This window comes from Sminthopsis crassicaudata, chromosome 6 (genome assembly GCF_048593235.1).
Source record: "Sminthopsis crassicaudata isolate SCR6 chromosome 6, ASM4859323v1, whole genome shotgun sequence".
NCBI lineage: Eukaryota > Metazoa > Chordata > Mammalia > Dasyuromorphia > Dasyuridae > Sminthopsis > Sminthopsis crassicaudata.
Window position 1 is genome coordinate 84,656,591 of NC_133622.1, and position 24,914 is coordinate 84,681,504.

At 35.0% G+C, this 24,914-nt stretch overlaps 1 protein-coding gene across 1 annotated transcript; it reads right to left on the reverse strand.

The window, feature by feature from the left end:
* Nucleotides 1-332: 332 nt before the first annotated feature.
* On the reverse strand, nucleotides 333-24,914 carry CBR4 (carbonyl reductase 4). The gene is made up of 5 exons (XM_074272643.1): nucleotides 24,414-24,914; nucleotides 17,243-17,363; nucleotides 16,375-16,511; nucleotides 13,598-13,732; nucleotides 333-4,571 (listed from the first exon to the last, which is right to left on the reverse strand). The coding sequence occupies exons 1-5, from the start codon at nucleotides 24,553-24,555 to the stop codon at nucleotides 4,393-4,395; spliced, it is 714 nt and encodes a 237-aa protein (XP_074128744.1). The 5' UTR covers nucleotides 24,556-24,914; the 3' UTR covers nucleotides 333-4,392.

A 24,914-nucleotide genomic window follows, 5' to 3' on the forward strand; every position in this document is an offset into this window, starting at 1 on the left:
AAAGTACACTAGCCAAGTGAGAAAGAGGAGATTGAGGGAAGCTCTTAAAGGCAAATCCACCTGGAATTAACCCTGAAAGGCACTGATGGAAATGAGGGAGTTAATTCCACATATGGAGATGATAAAGAAAAACAGGAAAGGGAGTATCAAGACTGGGGAATAGCTAGCTGGAATAGAGAATTTATGAAAGAATAGTAAATATAAAATAAGGATTAAAAGTAATTGGGAGTCAGATCATTGAAGATTTTAACTCCAAGATTAAGTTTATCATTTATCTTATAATCAAGTGCAATTGGCACTCCTAAAGGTCCCACTATTCAGACCAGTTATCAAGACTTTTTAAAAAAACTTTATTTATTCACTTTATTTTAATACAGCACTTTTCCCCTCAAATGCCCAAACCCTACTTTCCAATTTTTGCCAAGCATCATAATCTTTGTAGAGAACCAGAACTGTTACTGCTCTAGTGCTCATTATATTGTATGGCTGCATACAATTCTTGGTATTCTCCTTTATTCCCCCTACATTATTCTATACAAGTCATCCTATATTTCTCTGGATTCTTATTTGACAGATCTTTGGTCTCCAAGTCAGTGTCCTCCATATCGTGCCCCATTGCCTCTCTGAGCTCTTTCAAGTGCACTCTGCATAATATGTTGTATTTATTTTTATTTGAGAGGGTCCTTTGACAAATGCAGAGTTCATAAAACTTGAAACCTCTCTTGGTGTGCAACTGTTGAGTTCAAGTGTATCTCAGTTTATAAAATTCTGCATACTCCATATTTCTTTTGATGCTCATCATAAAAGATTTATTTCCATTAAAAAAAAAAAAAACATGATTTCAGAGGATTGTAAGATTTTTGCAGAGCTTTGGTGTCATTGCAAAGTGAAGCCTCCTCATTTCTAAAATATAGAGAGAATTGACTCACTTATAAGAATTCAAGTCATTCTCCAACTGATAAATGGTGAAAAGATGTGAACAGATATCTGCAAAGCACTTCAGGCGGCTGAATATTCCTACATTTAACCATCTTGCACCTCTTCATTAGCCTCACGTACCTCCTGAACATCAGGGCTCTACCACTTTGCATCTCCAGGCCTTCCTGTCTCTTCAGTCATTCTCCAACTAAATAAGTCATGGTATATGAATGTTATAAAATATTATTGTTCTATAAGAAACGATCAGCAGGATGATTTCAGAGAGGCCCAGAGAGACTTACATGAACTGATGCAAAGTAGAGTAGAACCAGATCGTTATACAATGATCAATTTTCATGGATGTGGCTCTTCTCAACAATGAGATGATTCAGGCCAGTTCCAATGACCTTGTGATGAAGAGAGCCATCTGAACCCAGAGAGAGGGCTGTGGATCACAATATAGCATTTTCATTTTTTTGTTGTCATTTGCATATATTTTGTTTTCTTATTCATTTTCTTTCCTTTTTTTGATCTGATTTTTCTTGTGCAGCATGATAAATGTGGAACTATGTATAGAAGAATTGCACATGTTTAATTTATACTGGATTGTTTGCAATCTAGAGAAGGGGTGAGAAGAAGGAAGGGAAAAAATTTGGAACACAAGATTTTTTAGAAGGGTGAATGTTGAAAATTATCTATATGTGTTTTGAAAATAAAAGGCTTTAATTTTAAAAAAGTGAGTCCTCTAGGAGAAAAGACGACAGATGTGAAGTCCAGAAGATCTGAGTTCAAATCCTACCACTTATTAACTGTGTGATCCTTGGAAAATCAATTACTGTCTCTTAACCTCACATGGTTATTGGGAGGACCAAATGAAGTAAGATATGTACAGTACAGACCTTAAAGTGTTATATAAATGCTAGTTATATCTTTTAAAACATCAAATGATATTTAAAATAAAAAATGAGCCCTTAGTAATGAATGCAATAAAGATTTTAAAATCATTTTATTTAAAGGAATTTTCTAGTAAGATTGGAAATATGAATTAAAATTAAATCCTAAAATGTTATTCTCTATTCAGGGAGATAATATGTTGTTTGGCTCTTTAAATTCTGTTTACAGCTCTGTCTCTGACCCCAAGTAAATATTCTCTTTAAAACACAGTATTTTTGTTCATTCTAAAGGTGTTTCAGTCTGCGTGGTATCTTTCAATTGCTTATTTCTACTTGGGGTGGTTAGTAATTTAAGTCCTCACTTTTTATTTTTACATTAAAAATCTTTTAATTTTAATTTTTAATCTAAATTAAAGAAATAAATTATCACTATATCACATACTGTCTTCCAATCACATACATACATACATATCACATACACACACATTTGTATATCATAACCCTCAGGTATAGGGATCTATATACGACACTCAATCAGCTCTAAAAGAGGATTTTCCCTAGTAAGATATCTCTGTTCATTGAGAAATAGAAAATGCATCATCCAAGAACAAACTAGCACCCAATCAAGAATAGCACCAGGACAAGTTCTCTAAACATCTAGGCTTATTACAATATGTTTGAATAGAAAGGAACTGCAGGAACCATCTAATTCCTTGCCAAAAATCATGAAGCTCATTTAATAGTAAAACCTAAACTAGATCTGAAGACTCCTCTCAATTCAATTTTCCTTCTATACTATATAGAGCAATACTATAAATACTGTTTCTAGACAACACAATGGATAGACTACTGAACTTTGAGACAAGAAGAACTGGATCCAAATCCTTCCTCAAACACTAACTTGTTGTGTGAATCTGGCTGAGTCCCTTAATTCCTCTCAGTTTTAGTTTTCCTATTTGTAAAATGGAGATAATAAAGATACTTTCCTCATATCCTTGTTGTGAGGAGCAAATAACAAGTAAAATTTAAGTAACTGTAGAATAGCTCTGTAAACGCTTCTTTTTACTTCTGTATTTTCTGGCCATTCACAAAAGAATATTGTGGCCTGCTTGATGAACACCTTCCATTACAGATATGTCCTATCCAACGTTAACTACTTTCCCCTAACACACAGGACAGCATGAAGGCACCATGCGTCTGGATTTAAACGGAAGCTAAGGCAGAGGTGCAGGATGGAAGGGAAGTAGAAGAGGCTGGAAGGTCTGGAGATCCAGAGGGGCAAAACCTGGGTGTTCTGGAGCCACATGAGGCTGACTTTACAGAATTACTGAAGATGTGCAAGATGGATAGATTTAGAAATATTAAGCAGCCTGAAGCGCTTTGCAGATGTCACCTCCTGCAGTCCCAACAACCCTTTGAGACTAAAAGATCTAGTGATTCTCCAAGAGCAGTATATGGGATGGAGGTAGAATTTAGTTCACTGGTTGAAGATAGTACAGCCTTACAGTAGAATTTGGTTAAAAAACAACATTAACAATGTTCTAATAGGCTTTAGGCTAAGCCTAGAGTTACACCTGAGTTCAAATGAGACTTCAGATACTTCCTAATTGTGTGCTGCTGGTCAAGTCACTTCATCTGTCTATCTCGGTTTCCAAAACTATAAAGAGGGAGTTATAGTAATACCTTCTCCCAAGGTGGTGGTTGTGAAAATCAAATGAGAAAAAATTTGTAAAGTCATTAACATAGTTCCTAGCACATAATAGGCACTTGAGAAAGTACTTTGTTTCTTCCTTCCCTTCTCAAAATAGCATCAATCGGGATAATCATCTAGATGCAAGACATGTTTTTTTACTTTTTTATTCTGGCAAAAAGGTTAACTAAGGAAAGGTCAAATACTGACTGAAACAAAGATAATTACTAGAAAATGTTTTTTTCTCAAAATGGAATCATTATAATGACAAAATGTGGCTTCAAAGAGTTGAGAAAAATATAACCACCTTTCCTTTTTACTGCAGAGATGGGGAATTATGAGTGTAGAATGTTGCGTGGACTCTTGCAAATGGCTAGTTTTTTGTTATTTATTTTTACTGAACTATTACTCTCCCCCCACCTTTTTTTTTTAATTTGTTGTTGCAAAGAATAGTTCAGTGGATGTGGGGAAAGGGATTGCTTTCAAAATTAATGTGATGTAGAAAAAAAAGGTATCAATAAAAAGATTAAAAAAGAAAATATGTTCTCTCATTTAAATGCACAAACTAATAACCAAATGGACATAACCCTATATATAACTCAATAAAGGTTTCATCTTTTGGAAAATGACTCTATATATATATTATGCATTTGATGGCACATGAAACAACCAAAGAACTCATTTCATATCTGCAGAGTATGGACAGGGGCAATCATCATCCCTGTTAGTCATACCTGAACACATAATCACCATAAAATGAACTTTGAAAAAAGGAATAACAAGTTATTTTATAGATTTGATTATCATTCATGCAGGTATGATTCAGTGGTTGCTAACAAAATTAAATATAATCTTAATTCAAAACAGTATTATTACTGAATAGTACCCATTTTACAAAACAAGCTGTAGTCCACCATCTACAACCAGAACATGTCCTGTAATATATGGAGTTTCTAGAAGAAAAACAACAGCATGTGCCACATCTTTAGGCTCTCCAAACCTCCCAAGAGGAATATTTTTCTTTAACTCTTCTTCTTTCAGATCTTTTGTCATATCTGTATAGATAAATCCTTTAAAAGAAAAAAAAAAAGACTTCTTAATTAGTTGGATTATGACTACTAAGATATGAATTTAAACTGTACTTAACAAAAATTAATTAGTTCATATTAGAGTAATTCAGGAAACCACAGATTTACAAGTTACTAAATAGTTAAGCCTATGTCTTTGTGACAGCAGCAGAATCAGATGTTGGATTAACTTGATGCAATTCTTTCTATGTCATATAAGGGAAAAAAAACTTCTGGTCATAACTGGTTGTGATATTTTTTTGTCTCAGCACAGAGAGTTTAAAGTTAAGAATGAAATAATTTAATTAATTATAAAACAGTTTGTAAAAATACATGTTCTAAATTGATGCCTCAATTAAGGCAATAATTATAACTTTAAGCATTATAGAACCTAATCTGAATAAAAATGCATACTAAAAGGAAGAATAGCTTCCCTGAAAATAAATCCAAAGATCAGTAATTTATTTAAATAAATTCTATATAGGCATTCCACAGATATATGATTATACCTAAAAAAGAAAATCAGAAAGCATTTTACAAGAAAGGATCTTGTAAAATTAGAAAAGGACATTAGATATGAGAACAAAACAGAACATCAGAACAAATGAGAACATCAGAAGATGCTAAGCACTAAATAATTCTTTTTTTATGTTACACATGGTAGAAATGTTAAATCCAATACATGCATACATATTTATACAATTATTTTGCTGTACAAGAAAAATCAAATCAAACCAGAAAAGAAAATGATGAAGAAAACAAAATGCGAACAAACAACAACAAAAAGAGTGAGAATGCTATTTTGTGAGCCATACTCAGTGCCCACAGTCCTCTCTCTGGGTATAGATGGCTTTTTTGATCACAAGACCATTTGAACTGGTCATCTCATTGTTGAGAAGAGCCATATCCATCAGAATTGATCATTGCATAATCTTGCCACTGCTGTGTACAATGATCTCCTGGTTCTGCTCATTTCACTTAGCATCAGTTCATAAAAGTCTCTCCATTTCAAATCTCTGAAATCAACCTGCTGATCATTTCTTATAGAACAATAGTATTCTATAGCATTCATATACCATAACTTATTCAACCATTCTCCAATTGATGGGCATCCATTTTTTCCAGTTTCTTTCCACTACAAAGAGGGCTGCCACAAACATTTTTGCACATACAGGTCCCTTTCCCTTCTTTAAGATCTCTTTGGGATATAAGCCCAGTAGAAACACTGCTGGATCAAAGGGTATGCACAATTTGGTAGCCCTCTGAATGTAATTCAAAATTGCTCTCCAGAATGATTGGATCCATTTACAATTCCACCAAGAATGCATCAATGTCCCAGTTTTCCCACATCCCCTCCAACATTTACCATTATCTTTTCCTGTCATCTTAGCCATTCTGAGACGTGTGTAGTGATTTCTCAGAGTTGTCTGAATTTGCATTTCTCTAACCAATAATGATTTGGAGCACCTTTTCATATGACCAGAGATGGTTTCAATTTCTTCATCTGAAAATTATCTGTTTATATCCTTTGACCATTTAGCAAATGGAGAATAGTTAATTCTTATAGATTTGGGCCAATTCTCTATATATTTTATAAATGAGGCCATTATCAGAACCCCTGAATGTAAAAATATTTTCCCAGTTTATTGCTTCCCTTCTAATCTTATCTGCATTAGTTTTGTTTATACAAAAACTTTTTAATATAATCAGAATTATGTATTTTGTGATCAATAATGATCTCCAGTTCTTTTTTGGTCACAAATTTTTTTCCTCTTCCACATATCTAAGAAAGAACTATCCTAAGTTCTTCTAATATGTTTATAATACCATCCTTTATGTCTAAATTATGAATTCATTTCATCCTTATCTTGATATACAGTGTTAGGTGCAGGCCAATGCTTAGTTTTTACCATGCTAGTTTCCAATTTTCCAAGCAGTTTTTGTCCAATTGCATTAAATAATTCTTATCAAAATGATTTCATTTCTTTTTTTAAAAGACATCCTAATATTTTAGGTTTAAAATGTTATTACTTTCTGTTCTTGATATGAGAAATGAATAGTATCACAATCCTACTAAACTTTAGTAAACTGTTCTTCATGAATTGCTGTGGCTAAAAATTTCACAAGTCACTGACCAATCTTTTGGTGATCAGCTTTTCTGCATTTAAGTAGGGTGACTGTTGAATTGACAAGTCACATTAGTCAGTGCCCAGGCTCGTATTCAATTCTTTCAAGCTTAGTCTTACCTGCTAGAATCTGTCACATAGGGTTAGAACAACAGGAAAAAAAACAGACATATAGATTCCATGGTAAATAGAACTAAGGACTTACAAGGAAGATCAAGGGAAAAAGAATACATAAAGGGAAAGGTTACATTTCATAAAGTACCTTAGATTGAGATGGAATAATCCATCACAAAAGCTGATAGAGACTGACTAAAAACTGGACAAAAACTACACTTAGCTCCATACCTGCAAAGACTTGTTACACATTCCTGAACTATTCTTTAACTTCTTTTTCATTTGTAATTATCTGCTACCTTCTTAAGTAGTTTTTTTTAGGATTTAATTATATATCAGTATTTTTAGTATGTAGAATAATTCTTAAACAAATTGTACACCAGTTGTATCTGTAGTAGAAGACAGGGGTAGTATAAATAAATGAAACTCAATTATCTTTATGTGAAGGACGAACAATCCCTTTATTACTAATTCTTTATCATGTCTAATAATATGTGTATGTATAACACACACACACATACACACACACTCACACATATAACTTCATTCCCTTTCATTTCTTTTAGTAGCAATAAAATCCAGTCATTTAGCATATGTGAAAGCACTTACTCTGTGCAAAATAGTGTTCTAGGTCTAACAGGTCTTATATCCTAAAGAGATCAAAGAAAAGGATAATGGACCTATTTGTACAAAAAAATTTATAGCAGTTATTTTTATAGTGGCAAAGAATTGGAAACTGAGAGAATGCCCCTCAACTGGGTAATGACTGAGCAAGTAGTGGTAAATGATTGTGACAGAATACTATTGTGTTGTAAAAAAATGAAGAGGGTTTTTTTCAGAAAAACTTTTCCCGGGAAAAGTTGTATGAACTGATGCAAAGTGAAGTGAACAGAATCAGGAGAGCACTATACACAGTAACAACAATATTGTAATGACAACTGTGAAAGACTTAAGCCACTCTGATCAAGACAATGTTTCAAGACAAATCCAAAGACCTATGACAAAAAATGCTATCCATCTCCAAAGAAAGAACTGGTTCACTCTGAACACAAATTGAAACACATTTTCTTTATTTTTCTTTGGGTTCTTTTTGTCTGTTTTCTTTCACAACACAGTTAATATGGAAATATGTTTTCCATTACTTCACATGCATAACTTGTTAGCCTTGTCAAAAAGGGGACAGGGGAAGGAGGGAGTAAGAGAATTTGAATTCCAAAAAATTTTAATGACTTTTTAAAAATACATAAATTAGGAAACATTTTTAAAAATAAATCAAAATATGTAATTTTTTTTAAAGTATTATGCCAGGTACATAGGAAAAAATTCCTGTCCTCAAGGGGTTTTTAGTCTAAATTGTGAACAACATAAGGAAAAGGACAATCAAATGACACAACCTATAATCAAATCTTAAATCATTAAAATTAACTGCAAATGTATCTTTTTAGAGGATTCAAGTATAGAATTTTATAATATTAAATATATTTCTAAAGAAAAAAAGTAAAGGTTTTTATGTTTTAAAACATTTTTATTTTCAAAAGTGCTCGTTACATTGAAAAAATAATAATTTCAGGGGCAGCTAAGGGGCGCAGTGGATAGAGCACCAGCCTTGAATTCAGGAGGACCCGAGTTCAAATGTGGTCTCAGACACTTAACACTTCCTAGCTGTGTGACCCTGGGCAAGTCACATAACCCCAGCCTCAGAAGAAAAAAAATTAATAATAATAATTTCAAATTTATCAGAAAAGTTTAATTAATGTTTTAAATATCCATCCAACATATATGTGCCAAAATGTTTGTGGCAGCTCTTTTTGTTGTAGCTAGAAACTGGAAGATGAATGGATGTCCATCAGTTGGAGAATGGTTGGGTAAATTGTGGTATATGAAGGTTATGGAATATTATTGCTCTGTAAGAAATGACCAGCAGGAGGAATACAGAGAGGCCTGGAGAGACTTAAACCAACTGATGCTGAGTGAAATGAGCAGAACCAGAAGATCACTGTACACTTCAACAACAATACTGTATGAGGATGTATTCTGATGGAAGCGGAAATCTTCAACATAAAGAAGATCCAACTCACTTCCAGTTGATCAATGATGGACAGAGGTAGCTACACCCAGAGAAGAAACACTGGGAAGTGAATGTAAATTGTTAGCACTAATATTTGTCTGCCCAGGTTGCATGTACCTTCGGATTCTAATGTTTATTGTGCAACAAGAAAATGATATTCACACACATGTATTGTACCTAGACTATATTGTAACACATGTAAAATGTATGGGATTGCCTGTCATCGGGGGGAGGGAATAGAGGGAGGGGGGGATAATTTGGAAAAATGAATACAAGGGATAATATTATAAAATATATATATATAATAATAAAAAATTTAAAAAATATATCCATCCATCTTTTTAGCCCTCATAGTTAGAGCCGTTTTCAAGTTCAATTTCAACGTGACCTCATTAATCCACTGCCCAGGTGGCTTAGCATTCAATTAGTCTTGTGTACCGAGTCCTCTCTGTCTTTACAACTCTAATTGTTTTGGTCCTTGTCACCATAGCCTATTCCTAATATGCCCAACTAAGTCACTTTGGGAACTATTTTGGGCATTTAACAGAATCAGAGACTCATACAACTTTAGAGCTGAAAAGCACTTAGGAGAACATCTAATCCAATCCTCTGATTTTATTTACTTGATTTGATATTGAAAGACAGGGAGAATCTGAGAGATAGAGGGCCAAGAAGTCCTAGGTTTTTGATATATACTGGCTTAAGCAAATCATTTAACCTCTCAATGATCTCAAATAGCTCTCTAAGTCTATAAATTACAGACTCTTATCTAGTCAGATCTGTATTAGTATAGTGAATTCCTCAAATGTGAATTCCCTATACTGATTAAATTACTGGTCCAGTTCTTATACCAGTACCCCTCCAAAAATGTTAATATTTAATCATATACAGTAAAAATAAATTACTAGCCAAACACTACTGACTAAAAAAATTATAAATTATAACCATTTCAAATGATTGCACAAACATATGCTATATGTGTGTGTGTGTAAATATAATTTTTCAATATTTCTCATTATAACTTTCATTCTTAATAGTAACAGAGTATTTTATGGCAGAAACATCAAACCCACATATAATCTTTCAATATTTCTGTAGTTTCATTATAACTTTCATTCTTAATAGTAACAGAGTACTTTATGGAAGAAACATCAAACCCACACCAGCAAAACTCCTCAGATTAAAAAGCAACTGTGAAATGCTTAACAAAATAAATAAAAATATAATACAACTTAATGTTAATTTGTGACTTTCTAAGTCAATAACTTGCAGCAGAGATCTCTTTCTATTTCAGTTTGATACTTCTGCTCTCTGGCATTAATTTACCAATCTACTTAACCACAATCCAATCATTGGACACATGGGTTGCCAAACCTTCATTTTATACATGAGGAAATACAGACCCAGAAAGGTTAAATGCCAGACAAGGATCACTCAATTTTTGAAATCCAGGGCTTTCTGTGAATATAGGGTTCTTTCTTTCAATATTATCTTTCCTTTTAACCTAATTCTTCTAAGAACAGGGCTTACATTATTCCCCTTGGAAAATGGCAAGCTGTACCAAATCTGGGCCCTAGACCCTGCTGCTAGCCTTTCTTGTTTATGAATGAATCACCTGAACTTCTGCTGTTGGTCTGCTCTACTCTCCCAATACTAGTCCCTATATACCTGCTCTTCGCAGCAACTCCACAGGTATCCATAAGCTCTGGATTTCTTGCCTAACCCAACAGGAATCTTCTTAATGTTTAGTTCTTATTTTTCTCAATTCTGGCCTGTTCCTATGATGTCTTAGTGAAATTTAGTTAGTAGAGTATAACCTCCAGAGCAGAGGATTTTCTCATATGCCGTGCTTTGATTTTACATTTAAAAAACCAAGAAATTCACAACCCTCTCTCTTATACCGAGGCAACATTTACAATGGATTACAAATTACTAAAAGTACCACCTAATATAACAGAATCTCAGCTTCCCTTACATTCAAAGCTTTTAAATTAATAGTTCCTTATTTTACTCATCCTATTAGCATGAAATTTTTTGTCTCAAGTTTTTGTCACATTTGTCACACATAGGTTACCTATCTTGTATTTACTGTATTTCTCTACCATGCCAAAGCACTTCTCTACCTGGAAGTTCACTCCATTCCTCTGGCTCTTTGGTGAGTTCCTCTTAGACCCTCTATTTTAGGGAAAGTACCCAAGGCCAGTCATGTTCACTCCTTCACTCTTTTGGGACCCTCTTGATTCTCCAGACTTTTTCCATCATACCTTCTTGCCCCAACCCCTCCTGCTTCTCAACTCCATTTTAGTGCTGTCTTTTCCCATTAGAAAGTAAGTTCCTTAAGAGTGGGCAGCATTTTACTTTCTGCTTATATTTGTGCTTAGCACAGTGGCTGACAAACAGTAAGCACTTAATGAATACATGTTGACTTGACAAAAAAAAAAAAAAAAAGACAAGAAATAATCCCCAACCAATGAGGCTGATATTTGTTATTATATGACAGAGGAGCAAGGCCAGCCTAGGAGCCTAGGAGTAGAGAAGACTCCATTTCAAGTCTTCCTCCATTACATGCTCACCAAGTAACTACAGGCAGATTGCATTATCTACCCCCAGGAATTCCCAGGTGATCCTCTAAATCACAGCTGTGATCTTGAACTAAAGCAGAGGAAAGTATTTTTTTTTTAATATGCTAAAATATTTCTCTCTCTGCCTCAGTTTTTTCAACTGTAAAATAAGGATAATACTAGCACCTACCTACCAAGGTTGTTGTGAGGATAAAATGAGATATTTGTAAAATGCTTTGCAAACCTTAAGGTATTTGTTAAATGCTAGCTATGATTGTTACTGTTGTTATTATGATAGCTAATAGTAACATAACAAACATCCATTTTACTGGCTCAGTAGTACAGATTGTAACTTTTTTTACCATTCATCAGAAAGTTTAGTTTTTAAATAACACATGAGGATTTGTGCCTAAGAGCAGTAACAATAATGAGATATAATAGAATGCCATATTATTTGATACACTAACCAGTTCAGATGTTAAATAGCTGTTTCTTTTGTCTAATCTCTAGTGGAAATGTCTTTCAAGTAGTCAACACAAACATTTTCTACTTTTACAAAGCTGGAAACTAAAGTAACCCCATGGGAATAAAAGTAATGTAATGTTGGTATAGAAATATTTCAATTAATAAAGGAATAGTTGCCAAAACAAAGTACAGGATGTCTCTCATGTTAAATATTTCCCAGACGATAAGATTTATCTAGTAAGAAATTTATAATTGCCTTAAAAGTAACTTCAAGTTAAAAAAAAAACCAAACCAAGCATTCTTAGCAAGTAATTACTCTTTGTGCAGTCAACCCTATGATTCAGAGAATGATATGGCACTTTGTGGATTAGTGATGCCCCTTATTTTTCTTTTTCCTCCCTAAGTGCTTTCTGGCCATTTCACTGATAATTGCTACTCACATTAGCAAGGGAGCAGGAAACACAGCTGACTTTTTTTTTTTTAAAGATGTTCACTTCTGATGCAATATGAGGCTATCTAACAGTCTGCCCCAGAATTCTTGAAACTTTCTATATATAATTAGTTTCCCCACCACCCAACAACATACCTAATCAAATCCCATATTTTGTATAAAATTTCTTGTTATTCAGTAATAGTAATATTATAAAATATGCGACAAACATTAGGGAATGACTTCCACAGAACTCACTATTCTCCTGGGATTATAGCAGATGTTTTTAAGAGTAGCAGAGAAGAGCATCTAATAGACTTATAATTACTCAATTTTTAATTAATAATAAATGTCACATATAGATTTCCCCAAAATCTCAGAAAACAATAATAAAGTTAATCCATAACATCCAATAATCCACTATCACTCATTTTTCTGAAGGGTAATATTATATGACTGGGTAAATTTTCTGTTTTAATTACTAAATTATATAGATTTGGACTGATTCAAAAGAACCCTATATAAAAATTAGGGAACTCTTCCCCACAAAAAAAACAACATAGACCACAAACACATTATTTTGAATAATCTCTTATAGGCAACCAGTTTAACAACTAAAGTGCTGTCTTGAGCACTAGTTTTACTGGTTAACCTTCAATTATTAGGGAATCCTAAAGGAAGAGTAGTACAAGTCCATTCTGCCATATTAATCTAACAAGCGAGTTAAAAAATAACAGCTGTCCAATACATCTGATACACTCAAAATCAACTATCTTTAGTAGTCGGGAACAAAATATTTTTGGCTAAATGGCATTATTACATTGAAATATTCGCTTCAGTTTAAATATCATTTCTTAGCAAACTTTTTATGCTTCCTAATAAACTATAAAAGGACTTTATCCTTATAGTAATCAATACAATATTGTCAATATAAAAGAACAATTACACATTTAACAAGGAAATCACTGGTAGAAAAAAAAGGAAAAGAAACTGAAAAGAGAGAGAAAAAAAATAAGATGTTCAGCACCTGGAAAACAGTAGACAAAATTAGTAAAAGACAAAAGAACATATATATTTTCATGTAACAAAAATAAATATGAAAGAGACTGGATTTGTTAATATCATTTCCTAGAAAATGTAGAGCATTCTTTCAAAGATTAAAAAAAAAAAAATCCAGAATGACTCAAAGAAAAAAAGTACAAAATATTTTTCTTCCCATTACCATTTGTGTGTGTGTGTTTTCATATCCATAAATTTACACTGACCTGGGGCAACGACATTCACTCGAATTTTCTTTCTTGCAACTTCTTTAGCAAGAGAACGGGAGAAACCAACTAATCCTCCTTTGCTAGCACTGTAAACACATTGGCCAGGATTTCCTTTTAAACCTACAATACTTCCTACACAAAGAAAAAGAAAATATTTTTTTGAAATGGAAGGTTCATTTGTTAATTCAGCTAATTATAATTGGAAAACTTCAAAAATTTTAGAATATATTTTAAAAGTTAGAAACTCTGATGCTTTTCTTATTAGGAATAGTATTAACTTAGAGCTGAATTCTGCCCTAAAGTAAATATTGACAGCTATGTTGGGCCAGTCCTTTGCCTGGTGCACTCTTGCTTGCTCTCTTGGTTTCACATATTAGCTGATTGCCATGACAGCAGAGACCATAAAACTACAGCTGATAGTAATGACTTCCATGGAGACAGGTTGACAAAAGGACAGCTCTGTCTGTTAGCAGAACCCTAGGGAATAAGTGGCCAATCACTTTAGGACAAGCACTGTAATCTCTCTCTATACATCTCTCAGCAGTGGAGTGGAAAGAGCACTGCCTTGGAGAGGGAGAATCTCAACAAGCTTAAGCAAGTTACTTAACTTCCTAGGTCTCAGTAATATTAAATGAATGATTGAATTCGATGACTGCTAAGGTCTTTTCCAGCTCTATGTCTATGATCCAAAGATCCTTGGGGACAAAAAAGGAGAAAAGTGGATTATATTAAGAATACAACTAGTTGAATTAAAAGACTAAAAATGGAAGAGTCAAAAAAGTAGTGTTTTAATGAATCAATGTCAACTAAGAAGAAACTATCTAATGGCTCTTCCCAGGCTCTTATTATGTTCTTAATCTGTCCTATTTAAGATCTAACAGGTGGGAGGAATAGCTAACAAACTGGACCACATAATCAAATTCTAAAATCCTTGCAAAGAATAATGGCCCAAACCTAATAAGACAAAATTTAATATACAGAACTGCAGAAATGCAAAGTCTTACGCTTAGAATGTAAGTACATGACTTAGACAACAGATCATGTGAAAAAAGACTTGAGAAAAAGTTATAGTGACTTATAATATCAATTTGAGTCACCAGTAGATGGGTAATGAAGGTTTAAGAGAAGAAGAATTGGGTTCCGGAGATTTGATCTGAAAGGTAAAAAAAGCTACTCCAATCCCCTGAGCAAAGACTGACACAATGAAAATTCTAAGAAGGCCTGGAGTAGATAGAAGTGAAAGACAGGATGACTATTAATTTTATGTTTAGTTAATTAGTATGTTTATACTAACAACTGATTAGATTTCAGCAGTGTAGAAACTTCTTACCAAAGCCCATGTATACAAAGTGATGGGTGAGAGGCAAGATTTAAATAAAGGAGTCTTCTTGACAGCAAGGAAGAAAGAAAAGAAGGAAGGGAGGATAGGCACTTTATAAATACCTTATTTGAAACTCACAACAATCCTGGGAGATGGCTATTATTAAAATAGCTCCCCTTTTAACAGCTGAGAAAACTCCGGCAGACAGAAGTTAGATGACTTGGCCAGGATCACACAGCTCCCCAGTCCTGAGGTCACACTTGAACTCTGGTCTACCTGTCTTCAGCCTTTTGGTTATCTGTGATACCTTGCTGCCTTAATATTTAATTGTTTAATTTAAATGACTTTAATTATAAAATTAAAGGAGTCTTAATACATCTAATTTTAGATGTAGAATTAAAAAATAAAATAAAATCTCTGTTTGGACTGGCTACCATGAGTTCATAAAACTTTGTTTGAATTTTTTGGTTCAGGTCTGTGATTTCATTAATTCTCTCTAACAATCAGGAACTCATTTGCAGCTTAAGGCTTATAATCACTGAGAAGCTAAGTATCAGGCAGAGGGTCACATAGCCAGGATATATCAGAGACAGGAAATCTTAATTATAAGTTTATTTTTTTAATGTATTTTATTATAAGAAGCTATACCTCGTATTATCTATAAGTGTCTCTAGATAATCTAGTTTAATAGATATGAATGATTTATTTCAACTGTATAAAGGTATACATCTTTCTAACCAACAGATAGAAAATATATTTTTTCTATCTAGAGTCACTGATCATATAAAATGGTCCAAGGGTCAAGGGAAAAGGAAACCTAATTTTTACTATCTGACATTTATTTATTTATCCACCACTGATTAAGTACCTACTATATATAAAATACTAGTAAATGCTAAAAAGAGGAAAAAAATAATTGGGAGTAAAAATATAAAATATCCTAAGCACCAAAATTTAATGTTAACTGAGAATTTTAAAATTCTATTCAATAAAAACAACAAATTATATTATTTAATTTATGGACTATAAGCTTCTTAAGGGAACACATATTAATAATAATAATAATCTTTGAATTCCTAGTACCTTACACAATGTACTACACAAATCAGGTGTTTAAGAAAAACATTACTGTTTTTTCACACCTCTCAAGGGAACTGAATTTCAAACCTCATGTATTATTGGATTTGGGGATTAATTTGTGTTAATAAAACTTCATTTTGATGCTTGCCCCACAGATTAGAAGTTTCACCTTCAATAATAGTATCGAAAAAGGTGCTCCCTTAAGAACTTTATTTGTATTTTGAAAAAGTTCAAACATGACTTTAATCCTTATCTGCATAAAAAATACAAAATCAAGCTTTAGGCTCAATTATGTAGAGATTCGCTTCAAATCAAAGGGGTGAGAATTTAAGCTTTCTTATACTGTGTGGTATTTCAAAATGAATAAACTCACCTATATTAACAATAGAACCTCCCTGTTGTTGAATCATATGCTTCAAAGCAGCTTTACATGTCAGCATGGATCCCAAGAGGTTAGTGTGAAGCTGGGATACCATGTCTTCAGTTTTTGTTCTTAGTAGCAAGGCATCCCTACAAACAAGAGACAAAATTTTTCTCTAAAATATGATTTCCTCAGGATTTATTACTTTGAAATAAGAATTCCCAATGTTGGCCATCTGGATAGTATAGATACAACTTGACCATACATTACATGGTATGGTGATGGGGAAAAGGGGAAACAAACATTCAGTAAGCACCTGTGTCAGGAACTGTGCTAAGTGCTAGGGATAAAAATAAGAAAAAGACAATGCCTTCTCTCAAGGAATTTACAATCTAATGAGGGGAGACAATACCTATAAAAAACTGAAAAGGGCAGAGGTGGAGGAAACACCAAAGGCAGAATCAAAGTAAAGCAGAGCAGCTGTTAACAAATGATGAGATGGCTGGTATTTTGAGTCCTCTATAAAGGAAAGGTATTGTTCCACCCGATAGCTCTTCAATCAGAGAGGCAGAAGCAACTGAGAATATCGATAGGGTGTAAGTGGTCAAGCAGAAGTAATCTCCATGATGATTGGTTTCCTGGTGATTATCCTGGTGATGAGTTTATTCTGGGCAGGGCATGATGAAGGTGATGTTAGAATTGAAGCCAAGAAGAGCAGTTAGCAGCAAATGATCAACATGGATAATCAAACTTTTACTTTGTCAAAATACAAAAGTTTGAATTAGATGTAATGTTAATTCAAAATCAAACTTATATTAATGTATAAATAACCCATATCAAACATAGATTAGATTCTGGGGGAAAAAAAAAAAAGACTAACCTGTTTATGCCAGCTGCATTTACCAAAAACTTAATGCGACCTAAATTTTTCTCCACCTCTTCAAATGCATTTTGAACATCTTGCTCTTTAGAAACATCACAGCAAAGTCCCAAATGGTTTCCTAAACAAATATAAAGTGATATTTTGAAGATAAAGTTTTGTATTTTTGAAGTTATTTTCAATTTTTTTTTAAAGGGGGAAACTCTTAAAAGGTACTATTATCCAGAATCTCTACTTCATCATATGGCATTTTTTTTTTCAATATAAAACTTTTCAGTAAGCTAAGCAATTGTTAAGGTTAATTTTATATTCTAATCAGACATCTTGGTCCCATCATACTCTAAATCAATTTATAAAATTACTATTGTTATTTTGATATTCTTTATACTAAATTTTTCCAAATTTATGTCCAATTCCACTAAGTGCTACTAAAAGTACTCTTTGAGGTCCTGAAGGAACTAATTAAGACACTGTTCTGCCCTCATGAAACTTATCTTAATATTGCTAGTAATAAATGTGGGGAGAATTTATGTAACTAAGTCACTAAAAAATGCCTACCAATTTTAAAATCCTCTTTTATATACTAAAAATGGGGCTTAAGGGCAACAAAAATGACTCAACATATCAAAATTTAATAGTTATGTTTGAACTTCCCATACTCGGTAAAAGAATTAAGGACTACCTCTTTAGAGCTAGATATCTGGCCCAGGTTCTCCTACATCTCCAACTGCTGTCTACTGGACCTTTAAGCTAGACATGAGCCAAATCTTTAACTTAAAATGTCCAAAACAGATCTCATGCTCTTTCTCGCCCTAAACCCACCCCTCTTCCAGACTTCCTACTTTTATTGAAGGCATAATCCTTCTTCCTGTTTCACAGCTTTGTGGTCTGTAATTCTACTTGACTCCTTGTTCTCCCTCATCCCCAATATTCAGTCAGCTGTCAAATCTTGCTATTTCTACCTCCACAACATCTTTTATATCCAACCCTTTCCTCCTTATTCACAACCCACATCACAGTTCAGGTTATCACACTGGTTTACAATAGGCTAATTGTTTTCGCTGACTAGAGTTTCTCCCTGCTACATGCCTCCACAAGAAGGCCAAGATAATTTCCTTTAAGCCACAAGGATCAGGCCTCTGGCCATGTGACACCCTCCCCCCAACTCTACCATTCCCATAGCCCCATTTCATCTCTGCTTTCAATAAACTGTTTAGTTTCTTAAGTCTTTCATAACATGGTCCCATCTTATCTTTCCAGATTTACTGAACATTATTCTCAAGCATTTAAATCCAGCCAAATTGGCCTTCTGTCTTCACACATAACTCTAATCTAACTCTATAATAGTCCCCACTCCTGCTTCCTCAGTTCTTCACCACCTTCTACATGAAGCTTTCCTTGATTCCCCCAAACTGTGTCCTCCCTAATTAATTTCTATTTATTCTGTATATATTTATCTATGTACTTGCTGTCTCCTTATTAGAATTGGGGCCCTTGAAATGTAATAGTTTCATTCTTGTCTTTGTATCCCCAGCACTTACAAGACAAAATACAGTTTTGTTGATAAATTGACTGATAAAACAAAAAAGTCGGATGATTGGCTGATTGTACTATTATGATTATAGAGGCTTCTGAGTATTTATTTCAAAGCAAGAAAGGAATATCTCAAAGTTCCATGTATTCTCAAAATATCATTTCATTGAATAATATTGTTTTGAGGAAACATAAGAAAAAGCTACAAATTCAGTAATACTTTCAAATGAGTTTGCATTTTATTCATTATTCATGGCATCTACATGTTTGAAAAATAGTGATACGTATACATGTAAGAAACATGGTTTAGTCTTACAGAAAGTCTTTACTTATTTATTATGCTGAGGCAGAAGACTATTTTGTTGAAATGAAAGAAAAGTCAGTATTTCAATGTTAATCTTTTCATTTATAGACGAGGAAACTCTGGCTCTGAAATATTATATAATTTGCCCTAAGTCATGGTAAAGTTGAGACAAAGCCCATTCTCTGTCATTCCAGTCCCTGAGATCTTCCCCCACACCTACCTCTGAGTCTTCCCCCTCCTTTCTGGCATCATCTTCTCCAAGGATCCTCTTGGGCTACCTTACCTCCATTCACATTCCACAAGCCCACTCTTCACCAGTCTTACCTCTCCCTCCTTTCTACTAGAATATATCCATTTGGAGAAGCCTTTCTCTCACGTAACAGTTAAAATAATCAGATAAACTAACCACCACTAGCCCATAAACTAGATTGTTCTTGGCTCCATGCATCCTCACTTGAGGTGTCAGCATTTTAATTGGGAACTCTGAATACTCAGGGGACTGAGGAAGACCTGAGTTCAAATTTAGCCTCAGATACTTGCTGTGTGTCCCTGGAGAATTGCTTTCTTCTGTTTGCCTCAGTTTCATCATCTATCAAATGAGCTGGAGAAGGAAACAGCAAACCACTCCAAGATCCTTGCCAAGAAAATCCCAAAAGGGATCACAAAGAGTAAGACATAATTGAGATAACTGAACAACAACCACCTGAATATTCAACCCAAAACCTACCACAGCTTTCTCTTTTCTTCTTTTTAGTATGTTTCTCTACATCTTTCTTGATCACTCATCTCTCTCCACCTGTTTGTCTATGCCTTTCAACTCTTATTCCTTCTTCACTGATCTTTCAATTATCTTCTGCCTCAGTCTTCGTTTAGCCTGGAGGAGAAAAGACTTAGAGGTGGACATGAGAGCTATGTTTAAGGATCTGAAGGGCCAGTCAGGGGAAAGAGGGAGGGACTAGACTTGTTTTGCCTGGCTCCAGCAGGCAGAACCAGGAATAATAATCACAAGCATAATATAGCTGACATTTATAAAGAGCTTTAAGACTTACATGCATTACCTCACTGAGCAATGTGTGGAAGTTGTTGAGACAGTTTTGGCTAGAAATAAAAAGGGCTTGTTGGGGTTTTGGAGAGGTTTCTGTTCAGGTAGGAGATAAATGGGATTACTTGAGGGTCATTCCTAGCTCTAGCCCATTCTTCCTTCCTACTCTCTTTTCGAATGGCTATACTGGGCAATACTTTAATACATCAAACACAGATTTTGCTCAAGACACTGAAGTTGACATGACAATACAAAAAAGACTCTATACAAATCTCATCTTGAGTGACTGTCCTCTATGTTTTCTCAGCTTCAACCAAATTGGATTCCTCAGTGTCTTGAAAAAAAGCAAACAAGCATTTATTGTCTACTCTTGTCAGGCACCACATTAAGAGCTTTACAATTTATTATCTCATTTGATCTCCACAAGCTACTTGGCTACTAACTGATACTGTTATTCCCATTTTACAGTGGGAAAAACTAAGGCAAAGACTAAGTGACCTACTTAGGGTCACACAGCAAGTAAGTGTATTGAGATCAGATTTGACTTGGATCTTTCTGATTCTCTATTCCCTGAAACACCCTGCTGCTTCATCATGTGGCCATATATTCCCATCATGTTTTGGGCATGCTACTTTCAACACCTAGAATAAATATGTTCCTTTCCCTCTTATACTTGTTAAATTTCTCCCCATTCTTTAAAACCCGATTCAACTGCCACTCTCTTTAGTAAAAAGACAATTTTTTTTTAAATTTTGAGAGCCAAATTTTCTCTTTCCCCCTTACTTTCCACCTCTCTTAAAGCAGGAAGTAATTTAATATAGGTTATATAAATTCAATCATGCAAAACATTATAACATTAGTCATGTTGTGAAAGATACAGACCCAAAGCAAAGAAAAAACTAGGAAAAAAGGGGAAAATAGTAAGCTTTGATCAGCATTCAGACTCCATCAGTTCTATCTTTGGAGATGAAAAGGAGTTCTTTGGAATTGTCTTGAATCATTGTATTGCTGAGAATCGCTAAGTCATTCACTGTTGATCATATTATAGTACCGCTGTTTTTGTGTAAACAGTCTCCTGGTTGGGCTCACTTTACTTTGTATCAGTTTATACGACTTTCCAAACTTTTCTGAAATCTGCTCATCATTTTTTTGAGGAATAGTATTTCATTACAATCACATAACATTTGTTCAGTCATTCCCTAAGTGATGAGCAACCACAAAATTTCCAACTCTTTGCTACTACAAATATTTTTGTACAAATGGGTGCATTTCTCCCTCCTCCCTTTTTAAAAAATCTATGAGATTCAGATCTTTTTGTGGTATGGCCAGATCAAAGGGTATGCACACTTTGATTGTCCTAGGGGTATAGTTCCAAGATCAATTCATAACTCTACTAATACTGCATTAGTGTCCCAATCTTCCCACATCTCCAACATTATTTTCTTTTTTGGCAATATTAGTCGATCTGATAGTATAATATAATTCCTAATAGATCAAGTGATCTAGGCAGGAGCTCTCAAACTACAGCCCTCAGGCCACAGGCAGCCTGCGGAGGACGTTTATTCGACCCCCAGGGTTATGGCAAATGGCCTGAGGGGCAGAGACAGTGTGAGTTTTTGTTTTTACTACAGTCCGGCCCTCCCACAGTCTGAGGGACAGTAAACTGGCCTCCTATTTAAAAAGTTTGAGGACCACTGATCTGGAGCATTTTTAAAATAATAATAATAATAATAATAGCTTTGATTTCATCTGAAAACTTCCTGTTCATGACCTTTAATCATATATCAACTAAAGAATATCCTATATTATTTTAAACTTGAATCAATTCTCTATGTATTTTGAGAAATGAGGCTTTTATCAGAAAACACTTGCTATAAAAATTGTTTCTTAGATTTTTTTTGCTTTCCTTTCAATTAGGTACATTTTTGTTTTTGTTTTTGTTTTTTGGTGAATGTGTGTGTAAAACCTTTTTAATATCAAAATTGTCTATTTTATACTATACTCTCTACCTCATCTGGGCATAAAATAAGTCTTCCCTTCTCCATAGATTTCATAGATAAACTATTCCTTGCTTTCCTAATTATATCACCTTTTATGTTTAAATCATGTGCCCATTTTGATCTTATTTCAGTATGTAATATAAGATATATAAGACCAATGTCTATATCTAGAATCTGCCATACTATTTTCCCCACAAGCTTTGTCATATTGTGAGTTCTAGTCCAAAAGCTGAGATCTTTTGGTTTATCAAACACTAGATTAATTATGGTTATTTACTGCCAAGTCTTATATACCTAATCTATTCCACTCATCCACCACTCTTATTTCTTAGTCAGTACCAGATAATTTTGATGATTACTGCTTAATAATATAGTTTGAGATCTGGTACAACTAGATAACCTTCTTTTATATTCATATTGATATTCTTGACCTTTTGTTCTTCCAGATAAAGTTATTTTTTTCTAGCTCTCTAAAATAATTTTTAGTGTGGTCCGGACTTTGATTTCCTTCTCAAAACTCACAAACTATACTATTTCCCAACTCTGTAATAGAACGATCAGACATTACTATGTATCTGAATAATCTGGGTGTCAGTTTCCTTCCCCTTCTAAATTAGTATGGTACTGACCTTGATTTCCTTCTCAAAACTCACAAACTATACTATTTCCCAACTCTGTAATAGAACGAGCAGATATTACTATGTATCTGAATAATCTGTGTGTCAATTTCCTTCCCCTTCTAAACTGCAAGCTTTATGAGGGCAGGGCCTATGTCTTAATTACAGTATAATGGGAAAGAGCCCTGGTCTTAAAATTCCAGAGTCCTGATTTTGATTCTTCTTAGTTGTATGACCTAGCATAAATCACTTAGTCTTTATGAGTTTCAATTTATACATTTTCTATTTTGTACTGCCTTCTCCCATATATGTTATGAGTAATTAAGTACATAAAGTTTAAATTTTTAATCTCTCTTGCTTTACTCTGTGAACAATGTAATTAGAGAACATAGAGACAAGGTCCCTTACAAACTATCTTTCACCAGATGAAAAATTTGACCCAGAACACAGTTCTCGGCTCCATATCTGTTTATACTTTACATTACACTATCTGGGATGAGTAACAACCAATAACACTTACAGAGTGACTATTATGTGCCATGGTCTGTGTTAAGCACTTTCAAAGATTACCTCCTATGATTCTCACAACAACCCTTAGGAGTAGATGCTATTATTATATGGAAACCAAAGCAGACAGTGGTTAGGTGACTTCCCCATGATCAGCCAGCTACTTAAGCGTCTGAAGCAATATTTGAACTTGAGTCTGACAACATTCAGAATTCTATGCACTGGGTTACCTAGCCAGATGGGGCCCGCTGAGGACGTTTATGCGGCTGCCGGGTTATGGCAAATGGGCTGAGGGGCGTCCAACAGTCTGAGGGACAGTGAACTGGCCCCCTGTTTAAAAAGGGTGAGGACCACTCAATACTCTACACCACCGTCTCAAGCATTGAATTGATGAAATGTACCCTTTAAATCAGACCTCTCCCTTTCTAAATTGTTGTAGATTTCACAGGAAAGATTCTTCAAGAGGAATGAAAGTAACTTTTTGAGAACACTAGATTATTTTTATTATTTCTGTACCCCCAACTCCAAGCCTCCAAGTCAAATGCAGTAAGGACTTAGTAGACTGATAATATAAATAGACGGATTACCAGGCGTCGTGTTTGACTCTTGAAATAAAATTATAAAAATGGAAATAACGTCTGCTCTCGAAGTTGATTTGCCTCTGGGAGCCCTTAACCTGGACCCAGAGGGGAGTTAGGGATTCCAAAAAGAGAGTTAAAAAAGGAAAATAGTGAAAAAGTTAAAAAAAAAGGAAAATGACCTAGAGATACACTGCTTCGGATGGACAGCGAAGTAAGGGAGTAGGAAAAGCTTAGAATACCATTAGGAGGCTATTACAACTTCCAGGAAAAAGGAAGTGAGCATCCAAATCACGATCTGAGAGGAAGAGACACCTTCTCCATCCCTAGTAGTGCGTTTTCTACTGTTAGATTGCAAACTCTCTGAGGGCAGGGGTGTCTTTCAATCATTTGCATCCCCAGACTTAGCAAAATGCCTGGCATTTTGTTGGCACTTAATGTTTACTGGATTGAACCCCAAGGAAATTTCGGACACAGCTTGGGACGGGCTGAGGTCGAGGGTCGGGAGAAGAGCGTCGGCCATTTGCACGCCCCGCCCTCTCTGCCCTGGGGCACGTGACCCACGTGGACGCGGCCCTCGCCAAACGTACCCTGGAGGTCCCCAGCCGCGGCTCTCGCGGCCTCCAGGTTCCTGCTCGCAATCGCCAGCCGGTACCCTTTTTGGGCCATTAAGTGGGCCACTGCCTTGCCGATACCCCGAGAACCGCCAAACACGATGCCGACCTTATCCATGGCGCGCGGAGCTGACCAGACTGGAGTGGAACGGGAGGAGGCGGAGCTCTGGAGTGCGGGGCGGGCCCAGGAGGGACAGCAGCGAGTGAAAAGTCAAGAGCAAGGTCAGGGCCCCGCCTCGGCCCCTCCCTTGCGTCGGCGCAGTGACGTCATCCGCTGGTGTTCCCGCTTCCTCAAACTCCTGGGTGGAAAGGCTGGGGGCGGGGTCGAGTCTCCAAGATGTTGAAACAAGCGATCCGGCAGGTAAAAGGCAACACGCTGCATGTCGGGACATGTAGTCAACTCCGGGAGGGGGAGCGTGGCATTATGGGATTTGTAGTCTTTTATCTTAGACGGATTGGAGCAGGTCCAAACTCCTA

Coding starts and splice junctions, on each gene's coding strand:
- CBR4 (XM_074272643.1), bottom strand. CDS start 24,555: ATGGATAAGGTCGGCATCGTGTTTGGCGGTTCTCGGGGTATCGGCAAG. Junction 13,733..16,374: donor AGGTTCTATTGTTAATATAG/GTGAGTTTATTC, acceptor TTCTTTGTGTAG/GAAGTATTGTAGGTTTAAAA. Junction 4,572..13,597: donor AGTGAATGTCGTTGCCCCAG/GTCAGTGTAAAT, acceptor TTTCTTTTAAAG/GATTTATCTATACAGATATG.